Below are 10,740 nucleotides of genomic sequence, written 5' to 3'. Positions count from 1 at the left end.
GCACGGATCAGCCAGTGCGCATGTGCGGGGGATTTAAATCTGCTGGGACACACCCCTCAGGAGCACGAGTTGCGTCAAGTCACAGGTGCGCAGGGCGAACACACCGGAAGTGAAGCATTGAATTGCTTTATATTTTCTTGAATATCACAAAAAACTCACTAAAGATAAAAAAGCTGACAATTATGTCTCTGCAGAATTATTGAATATTTTATATTATTTTGTAAAGTAATTTTTATTACTCCATATCTCTTTTAAATCTCCCATTGACACATTTTTTGTATACTTTCTCCTTATTCTGATGTCAATTGTATTAATCTCCAATAGTTTTTTTTATCTTGATTTTACTGTTTTGTAAAAAAATTATATATTTCTGTATTTCTGCTCTAATGCTCTATTCTTCAAATGAGTTCTTATCCTTTGCCATTTTTAACTATTTATAGTTGTTTGCCCACAATATTTCGTTTTCAACTTGTAAAACAAGTTGCATTTGTTTAAAGGGGGGCAATGTAAATAAGGTTATTGGATCATCTCCTAATTTTTTACGTTTTGTCAATGTTTTTGAACAAAATTTACATTCCACGGTAGTTTGGGCTTTTATTCTGAAACCCAATAAATGCTAGTTTGACTCATTGACAGAGAAGAGATTAGTCACTTGACTGGATCACTTATCACATTTCTTTTTAAATTCCTATGTGTGTCTAAAAGTCGATTCAACAGCAGTTGGTTTTATTTCCAGCAGGGATAAACTATATAAATCTATATTTCCTGATAAGCTGATAGATGCAGATTTGACAGAAGCAGGTGAAGAGAGTGCAGAAATATAATTGATTTGTCTCAATATATGGAAATTTTAATTTGAAAAAAAAGACTTAAATAATCTCTGGATCTTACAACTGTACAAAACATTTCTTATTTTCATTTGTACAAAGCACCTTATATTTACACAAAAATGAACAAAGAAACATTTACAGTAGCACCCGGTTGAGTCAGAATACAAATATACACAATTTACAATATTTTCAGAGCTTTACCTGCGTATAGTAGACAGGTTGGAATTCATATGTAACAGAGTGTGGAGAGCTAAAAGAACAGAAAACTAAATTCTATATGTGTCATTAAAAATTGAGGAAACATTAACTGAGTTGGAGTATTCACTCTATACGTGTAGAAGTGTACATAAAAGACAAAAACAGACTATGTTCAAGAAGTCTTTGAATATAAGATGGCACAGGACCCATTTGTGACTGTCTATAGATCCAAACACCTCTATCACAGGCAGCCAGTCAGTGAGTTAAAATGAATAGAGGGATGTATGGTGGCGACTTCATCCTCCTGCCTTTAAAATAATGCATGTCCACATTACTTTCTCTAGCATGTGTCTCTCTCAGCTCTTGACTAGTCTGCAGATGGAGGCTAACTGGTTTATGTAGCTAGTGACAGCAGGTGGGGCGCTCTGAGTCGTCTCTCCTCTCCACTCTGCAAGGGCGTCCAGGGCTTGTTTTGGGTTGCTGGGCGACAGTTCGTACATGCAGTACACGGCTGCTAGCTGGACCTCCCAAGGCACACCTGCAGATAGAAGACATAAGATTCTATGGTTCATCTACTGGTCGGCCGCTTCTGCACAACAGAATGAACGAAACATTATAATTTTTTTTTGTTTGTTATATTTTTAACAACATGCAAGTGCACTTTAACATGGATGAGTGCACTCAGGCAAGTATCTGTATGATGACATGGTAAAAAGAAACATCATGACTCCACTCTGAACGGCTATTAACATTCACCCTGAGTGATCCGATCACAAGTGGTCAGCTTTGAGTACAGGTATGAATGCACCCTTGATGCATCCTGGGATCCGATCAATCAGACCATATTCTGAGGTGGTATGGGACACATAAGGCCACATCATTTTTGCTGTGTTAACACAAATGTGTCCTGGGCCACATTAGAAGGACAAATTACTCAGCTGACGCCCTCTGACCCACCAGTTGGAAAGAGTCAAACCAATTTTTAGAGTCCATACATTGATTTGTTTGCGGCCACAATATCAACACTGACAACCACATTAGGATTTCAATTGTTGTAATGGGTAGAATTGTATTCCATATAGCTATGTGCAGCCCATTGATTCACTCGGCCCCTCCTTACCCTGCTCTTGCTTCAGCTAACACATGCATGCATGCACACACACATATTGTCAGACTGGTCCACACAACAGCATTTTGATGTTCGTGTGTTTGCATACAGAGCTAGGAAGTAAGACCATCATCTTGTGATCAGATCTCTCAGGATGGTGCCAGGTCTGAATATGGCCTGTATAAAAAAACTAAAAGAACTCTCAGCACACAACAGAGGCTGTGTTTTCTCTGTAGTAAACACATTCTACAACATTTCTCATTTTTGCCATACCTTCATTCTGTCCATGTCGAGCGAATGTGTTGATGTCACGGGCGACAGTTACCACAGACACACTCCTCTCTTTCATTCCCAGCTGACAGAGGCATCCTATTTAAATAATCAAAAAGACAATTAAATGCACCAGTGATCATCCAATTACTCATCAATTCAGATAATTATGTACACCAAGTAAATAAAATAACTAACCTATGAGTCGGAGCACGGTGGCGACAGTTAGATCAGAAACGGGTGCTTGTTGATCTCTGGGCTGCAACAACCATGTCTTCATTAAAGGCCACAACTCTTTACTGTCAAAACAAAATGAACGGATTAGCTCAGGTATCATTTGGAAAAATTGCATTAATATATATTTGCTATGGAAGATAACTTTGACATAGATTATATCATTAAGATCTGTAGCTTGATATCAGAGAAAACAACACTTACCTTAATAGATTTTCAAGGGTCCACTCCCATTTTTTGTGAGAACAGAGAAGGTGCAGTGTGAAGACATGTTCCCACGCCTGAGTCCCCAGGTCCCACCCGTAACGACTGTGTTTGGTGAAAGTCCCACCTGACCCTGAACGGATATCAGACAGCACTCTGGAGATCAGCTGGTCGATTTCACAGGGAGGATTCTGCAGAGAAACAGGGAGATTAGGTGTCTGAGGGTCCACTAACTACAAACTAAGGTCACACAGGTTGGAGGTGCATCAAGCAGACACCCCATGAAAGTATCTACAATTTCAAATACCTTTTCCCAGCCGAGGAATGCTGAAAGTGCGCCGAGAATCTCTTGTTGCGCTTTCAGTTTGGTGACAGTGTGTATGGCCCGGCACAAACAGCTGCTGTGTGAGAGAAGTCTGGGCCACGTTGTCACCATAAACAAAATCAGCTTGGCAGAATCTGGGAAATCTGTAGTGAGGAAGATATAAACAGAAAAAAATCAACAAAGCCCATAATCTTATACCTTTAGGTGGAAAAGACTTTGTCAACATGTGGGTTAAAAAAAGTTTCACCCTGTTAAAAATAGGTTGACTGCTAAAAACAGGTTGACTGCTAACCTTCTGTGAGAATGCTGTACGCCAGGATGTGAGCCTTCTCCCAGTCTCTCTTCTGTCTACAGATGCCTGTGTAGACTCTACAGAGAGCCTGCAGGTAGTTTGTGCTCAGGTCCTTCTTCTCAGTTTTCAGTTTGTGCAGGATGGCTGAAATCACATCATCTGCCTTGAGCTGAAAAGAAAAGAAAAAAATATCCACATTTATTTTACACAAAAGCCGACTGACTTCATCTCACCTGTGAAAGCTGATAGCACATATTTGTCTTTATGTACACAGAGTTCACACATGAGCTTAATAAACAAGCACACTAACCAAGCTGCTGTGGCAAATCTCAGAGATGACCTCCTTCTCTTCATCCCTCAAGACAGGTTTTTTGGGGAGGTTACCAACGTGGATGTGGCTCTGGATCACAGGCAATACATCAAAACACTGCTTTTCAATTTTTCTTAAAACATCAGCCAGATTTTGCTCTGCAGGTTCTCCACTGTCCATGGGTTGAGACAGATTTTTGAGCTGTTCAAGCTTCAAGCTCTGGGGTGAGGCGGTCTCTTCTCCACCGTTTGATGAGCAGGACGGCACCTGCATACGACTGGTGGTGGGAGAGTGGCTGTCAAGCCTGCAACATTTGCTGTTTTGGGGCTCAAGCAAACTGGTGGCCTGTCTTTTTTCCCCTCTCGTCTGAGTCTTGGTGAAGGCCGTCGAGGTGGAGTTGACGGTCTTAAAGCCGGACATCTGATTTTCAGATGTCTTGGGTAACGTCCCGTTCTGTGATGAGCAAATGCTAAGATCAACGTTTCTTCTGAGGATGCTCAGAGTTCTGGCGCGGGCCGACATCTCTGGATACATGGTGTCGAGCAGTCTCATGGAGTTTTCCTGAGACGGACTGGAGGAGGAAGGCGAGGAGTTCATGGCTGTTATGGGCAGGCGACCAGGGACCGGCACCGCGTGTTTGGGCGTGGCAGAGCCGAACTGAACCGGTGATGAGGGGACTCCACTGTTGGGTGTCCTGTGGCTCAGAACAGGGGTGATAGGAGAAGCCAGCCTATCCATTGGTGAGGGAAATAAGAGTTTCCCAATAGCCTGCCGCGGACTGATTGATTTACCTGCTTTTGTGGGTGTGCTCAGAGGGGTTAGGAGAGGAGGAAGTGGGGGGCCCACCTCAGAGCGAACGTCACCCAGGCATTGCTGTGGTTGATCTGTGGACAGAGATGAAGCTGCTGCCTGGTCACTTTGTTGCTCCAAACCGTTAATCTGCCCATTTGTGGAAGCCGCTCTCTGAATTAATGAGGCGGTACTCTGTGTGACGATTCTATCTCGGGAGACGTCTTTGACGACGGCAGTTTCAATCACACCGTTCTCCTCCGGATCAGGAACAGCTTTGTTGTTTGTTGAAACATGCTCAACATCCATAGTCAACTTTTTTATGTTTGAGTGAGTTTGCAAAACATTCACTTTTACAGTGGGTATCAGACACGTGGGACTCAACTGCCTGCACAGAGAATGTGTATTTTCTTTTAAAGACTCACAGTCAACACTCAATGTCTCTTGGGAAACAGAAAGGGAAGCTTCATGATCAGACGTTATTTCTTTGTTCAATGTCTCTATTTCAAGGTTCTCTTCTGGAGTTTCAACATTTACTTGGTCAGAATTCTGGCCACTTTGACCCTCGTCTGCATCTTCCATCTTTAACCGTGAATGTATTTCAGGTGATTGACATCTAGCGCTGCCGTGTGACTCTTGGGAAGAATGAAGAATTGTATCAACTCTTTCAATTTTTTGTTCGTCATTATTATTTTCTACATTAATATGTTTAATGGGTCCATTGTTTTCAAGCTCCTCTTTAACTATTTCATCTCTGACACTACTAAAGCTGTTACTGCTGCCTGACGTACAAATGTTATCATCTTCTGGCAAGCTTGTGTGTTTGCCAGGGGAAGATTTGATCTCCTGGGGCTCCACCCCAGAGGCCTCCTGACGGCTCTGTGTCAAAAGACAAGAGTCTTCATGACTTTTCTCAATATCTAAGAGACTCTCTGTGTTTGAAACCTCAGAGTCTTTCACAAAGTCGGTAAATGTTGAGGAAGCACTTTGCTGCAAATCCCCGGGAACTACAGTGTTATTGGTTCCTCTGGGTGACTCTGCAGCTTCAGCAGTGACTGTTTTGGCTTCGGTACCATCACTAAGGTCCATATCTACATCCATTATTGTAATAGTCTCTGACTGATCCTCCTTTGCCTTTTCTGGAGCAGTTTCAGTTTTGCTGCTGTCAGTGGTAAAGTTGTGACAGGGATTTCTGCTGCAGGATGGTTGTTGATTTTCACTTGCTGACGAGACAACCTCAACCAGTACTCTATTATCTGATGTGGCAGAAAAAGAAGGTGCCAACGTTGACTGCGTTGGCACAGTGGCTGCTTCCTGCTCAGTCTGCTCGTCTTTCTGAAGATCCATTTCTTCAACGTCTGCACTGCTTTTATCCTTCATTTCAGGGACACTGTTCAACTCAGTATGCCCCAAGTCTTTGCAGTCACTTTTATCAGAAATGTGTTCCACTTCAGGTTCTGTGACAACTGGCAAGTCCAGGGTCTCTTCCACTGGTGGTGCACAAAGGTTTGGACAGTGGCTGGACACTGATGGTGTGAGTATTGACGGCTCTTGTTGTAGAGCAGCGGAGTCATCAGAGGGTCTGGGGCGGTTTCCCTCTTCTCTGTCATCCGTCTCCATAGATTCCATCTCTTTATCCTGAAAGAAAACAAGACAAGGATGTAATTTCATGACTCATGTCCACTATTGCATGTGGATGGCAAAGTTAACAAGACCCCTGCTCAACTGAAATGACTCAAAAAAGTAAAATATGTACTTTTTTTTGCCAATTAAATAAAATAAAGGATTGTTCATGAAAGTAACTAAGCAGTTTTTCATGGTCTTATGTCTCTCAAGGGACCATAATTCAATTTCAGCTTGTTTGACATAATGTGAAACCACATAAGCTTTTAATTATTAAAAAAAAATTACCATTAGCTGATACAAGTAGACATATTGGAAAGTTATTTACCTCCCCCATGGAGATAATGTTTCCACCCATGCCTGTTTGTTTAGCAAGATTGTGCTGCTGTTAACAACTTAATAGATTTTTTGTGCGGATGTGGATACATTTTTTGGCCTTGGCGCAGGTATACGCTCTGCTAAGTGCTATTTTAGTTTGGATTATATCTTCTGATTTTTCGTGTTATTATAATGATTGATTCAGTTATTCTGATTCAAAGTCATTGCAATGTATAATAGTGTAGATACAAAATAATTATGGATTTTTACAGGGAAAGCAAACATTGACTGAATCGACAACCCAACATTCACATGAACCAAATTCAAATCCTCACCATGTCTAATATTGGTGATAGGCAGCTAGGCATCGGTTTTAACATCTCCATGATCTCCTCAACAGTTTTGTTTCCCTTGGACAATCGCTTGCTCTTTTTGGGAGAGTCTCTCGGCTTCTTGCCACCCAAGTGCTGAGGAGACACTTGGTGCTTGATGGTTTTCTGTGCAAGAGGAGAAGCTTTGGAGAAGGGTTTTGTCTGCATCGTGTGAGAGTGGGATCCCACGTTGTTGTCAGAGCTGGACTGAGACACAAAACTCGGATGAGAGTTCACTGTGCGTTGTGGAGTCGAGGGTCCAACCTGCTTGGAGTTGAAGCAGGACTCTGAAATTACAAAAAAAAAATTGAAAATTGAAAGAATTCTTTTGGTGAAATGGTAAAAAAAAACCTCAGAAGTCACTGTTGCCAATTAAAAACTACACCAGAGCCACTTACTTAATGATGTATTGCCAGTTAGGTGCAACTGATTTCGGGAGTGCTGCTGTTGAGGTTCCACACATGCCCACAAATTCTCGAGCAGCATCAGGACTTTTTCTGGAAAACACACACAACGCATAAGTGAAAATGATGACAATCTGCCTTCAGGCTCACTGCATGTGGTTAGCTCATCAACTAATGTAATAGATAATAAGTAAAGCCAAAAGCACACCTTTATCAACTTTATGCTCCTCTGGGGGACTTGCTTGTGTTGATGTGCTCCTATATTCTGTTGAGAAATAATTCCAATGTTAATCAAATGAAATAGATTATGTATCCTTGATTCCTTTATGTAACAGAAACATGGGAATTGTATTAGTATTTTTTTTACCTTTACTCCTTTCTCTCTCCAGTTTCAACAGTCTCGCCTACAATTTAATTGAGATACATAAAGAAATGGTTAGTTAAATATCCTTAAAAACAATGTTTCCAATAATTTGCCTTCCAAAGCCCATCACTGCACCTGGAGATCATCAAGATTTGTTTCCAGCAGGATCTTCTTTTTTATGAGTTGGGATATTTGATGATTCTGTTTGCAAACTGAGTCTGAAATTACAACAAATACATGGATAAATATATGAAAAGGCAAACCACCAATCAAGCATTGTCTTTTTGTCACTGCAGCTCAATTCAAGACATTATCATGAAAACAATATGATATGAATTGTGTGACATTTAATTTTGTATACCAACCTTCAAGCCGTTTAATGTTATTTTCAAGGTTATCCTTTCTGTTGATGGAAAAATAAAAAAATCACATTGAAATATTTTTCATAATCTTTTTATAATAAGGAAATATTTCACCTTAAAATTAAGAAACCACACATGTATTATAAGACTGAGTTCTCACATGCTTGTCATCATGATATTCTCCTCTGTCAGCTTTTCAACTTGATCTGCTCGGGCCTGAGATTTCTTCATAGACATCTTACGAGGCAAAAAGACAAAAGATGGAAGGATTAAGCTTTGGTCTAGTATTCAGGGTCAGTAATCAGATTATATTATAGTCATATGATTGAACCTGGTCAAATTATTGATGCTTACCTGTGTTTTTAATAGATCATTTTCGACTTCGGCCTTTCCCCTCTTCAGTTGTGTATTCTCAAGTGACTTTGTTTCTGTTAGTTCTACAAGTTTAGAGGACAAATCAGCACATTTTAGATTATTATTATATTATTAGATTATTTTATAATTATAAAACAAAAAGTTAATTGACAAACAGTAACTTTTTTTGCTGGATTTAAGAGACAGGATGTGACTGGAAAGTACCTTTCTCATCCTTTAGCTGCTCTTCAAGCTTCTTCTTCCTGAAGGATACAAAATATACAATAGTAATCATTTTACAAGAAAGACATAACCATGATCTGCATTGTTACTGACTGGCCCCATCTCTTACTCTACTACTGTCTTGCTGTTTTCCTGCTTCAGTTTTTCCATCGCTTCAGAAATCTGTCCATAGGCCAGAAGAGCGCGCTATAAAAAAGCAACAGTGTGAATATTAGATTGACGGGAAAAAAATGAAATTCAATTTATTCAGAGATGGACAGAATTTGTGTGGCAGTAATAATATAAAAGAGACAGACATATTCCTGCCATTCCTTCAGTGGGATCTTACAGAGAAATGACATACCTTCTTTTCTTCCAGCTCAGCTTGCATGGATTCATAATCAACAGTTTTTTCCTCCAGTGTGACCAATCTGATCTGCAGGTCCTCCAGCTGTTGGAGTCTGATAGAGTCACTGCATAAAACATGTGAAGAGCGTGAAGAGTTGAATACAACGTAATAGAACATAGTGTTACTGTCTGTGTGCAGCTTCATAATGCAGTTATGTCCTCACATGTACAGTGTGTGTGCTCTCAAACTGTTGGATGATTCCAGGTTTTCATTGCGGCGTAATACTTTTCATTTATACTGATGCTCAGGCCAATACAGGGGTAATGTTGAGTTGATAAAAAGATAATTATTTTAATAAGTTAGTACTATGGGGTCTCTTTATATACAACTATTTATTTTGTTAAACATTTCCTTTCAATCATTAACCTTGAAAACACTGATCACTTCATTTAAATTAAGAAATTTCCTCATATCTTTATGAGTTTTGAATCGGTCAACAGACAACCACAACGAATGTCTAAACATTAGGGCTGGGCAATAAAACAAAATGAATAAGTATGAATAGCATGAGGATCAATATATGTATGTATATCATGCTGAAGCATTGTGTAAGCACAGTGAGAAGGTGTGAAATATTATTGATCTCCCTCGGATTTGTACATAGTTTAACTGTTTAACCAAGTGTTGGTCATTCTCTGCCCATAGAGTTTTAAACCACAATAGTTACTCAAAAATCAAACCATATTGTTAAAAAGTTTAGCTCTGGTATCCGGTTGAGTCACTTAACTAAGATTTTAGTGTAGTAGTAGGGAACTTGTCCATAGATAACAAATACATGACCCAGACTCTGTCAAATAGCCTTAATCACAGAATATTAACAAATACTATTTATACACCGAACTGATTGTGTCCAACTTATCATCAATATAAGAAACAACTTCGTGTTTTTGGAGATACTCACTCTGAGACAGGTATTTTCTGTTTCAGTGCCAGGAAGGAGGACACGTACTCGGTCAGGCTCTGGAACATGTGATGGGACAAAACAAAACAAAAACAAACAGGGACATTCGTCATTACCGACACGTCCACTGCAGCCGACCAACATATGTAAATGACGTCAACCCCGCGGGAAGCTGTTTGTATTCTGCCCTCAGGGATAAAACAGTGACCGGCTAAATGATTGATAGAAAGATGATCTGACCTGATGCAGAACTGAGCAGTTCTGACAGTTTCCCAACTTCGCGTCCGCAGCTATGGCCACCGTTTTCGCCTGAGTGTCCCCGGGCATCATGGTAACACACGTTCCTCTGATAATCTCAATTCTCTTTCTCTTTCGTCTTCAATTCAACGACCGTGGCCCCATTCCGCCAAATCTACACAGCTTCAAAACAACTTCACATTTTCGCGTCACCCACGTTGACGAAGGACCCGCGCGAGGACCCCACAGGGGCGGCTTCGTGAAATGCCGGTGAAGAAAGAATTGCACATTTCCCATTGAATTGTATCCACGTTCAAATTACAGAGTGCACTCAATTTTAAATGAGCATCACAAACATTAAATTGCATCTCTTATTTTTATTTTGACCAAACGATGATATTTTAGGTACTTTTTCGCTTTTACTTCAGGCGTTTCATTTTGGTTTGGGGGGGGGGGGGGGGGGGGGCGCTACCGGCGTTCACTGGCCGACAGGGGGCAGTGTGACCTTCTGGTTTAGACAGGGTGTATTCTGAATGACTGACTTTGAAGTTCGAAACTTTGTGTTGTCATCTCACAGACTTTACAACGAGTGTGTCGAAGTCTGACGTTGTGTCT

At 40.6% G+C, this 10,740-nt stretch overlaps 1 protein-coding gene across 1 annotated transcript; it reads right to left on the bottom strand.

Annotated features, from left to right (window-relative positions):
• Positions 1-896: 896 nt before the first annotated feature.
• Positions 897-10,314, bottom strand: ice1 (KIAA0947-like (H. sapiens)). Its single transcript, XM_061081280.1, has 20 exons — positions 10,129-10,314; positions 9,889-9,947; positions 8,943-9,051; positions 8,709-8,785; positions 8,582-8,619; positions 8,357-8,439; positions 8,163-8,239; positions 8,006-8,043; positions 7,776-7,858; positions 7,644-7,680; positions 7,485-7,541; positions 7,271-7,369; positions 6,837-7,159; positions 3,772-6,198; positions 3,462-3,630; positions 3,152-3,312; positions 2,845-3,035; positions 2,605-2,705; positions 2,410-2,505; positions 897-1,566 (listed from the first exon to the last, which is right to left on the bottom strand). The coding sequence occupies exons 1-20, from the start codon at positions 10,216-10,218 to the stop codon at positions 1,385-1,387; spliced, it is 4,497 nt and encodes a 1,498-aa protein (XP_060937263.1). The 5' UTR covers positions 10,219-10,314; the 3' UTR covers positions 897-1,384.
• Positions 10,315-10,740: the final 426 nt, after the last annotated feature.

This window comes from Limanda limanda, chromosome 11 (genome assembly GCF_963576545.1).
Source record: "Limanda limanda chromosome 11, fLimLim1.1, whole genome shotgun sequence".
Lineage (NCBI taxonomy): Eukaryota > Metazoa > Chordata > Actinopteri > Pleuronectiformes > Pleuronectidae > Limanda > Limanda limanda.
The sequence above is the reverse complement of the archived record's forward strand: the minus strand, read 5'-3'. Positions and strand labels throughout refer to the sequence as shown.

What these genes read in the sequence shown, in the direction of transcription:
- ice1 (XM_061081280.1), bottom strand. Translation starts at nt 10,218, where the DNA reads ATGATGCCCGGGGACACTCAGGCGAAAACGGTGGCCATAGCTGCGGAC. An exon ending in GGAGCATAAAGTTGATAAAG is followed by an intron (nt 7,370 to 7,484) that starts GTGTGCTTTTGG and finishes TGTGTTTTCCAG; the next exon opens with AAAAAGTCCTGATGCTGCTC. An exon ending in CACCGTGCTCCGACTCATAG is followed by an intron (nt 2,506 to 2,604) that starts GTTAGTTATTTT and finishes TTATTTAAATAG; the next exon opens with GATGCCTCTGTCAGCTGGGA.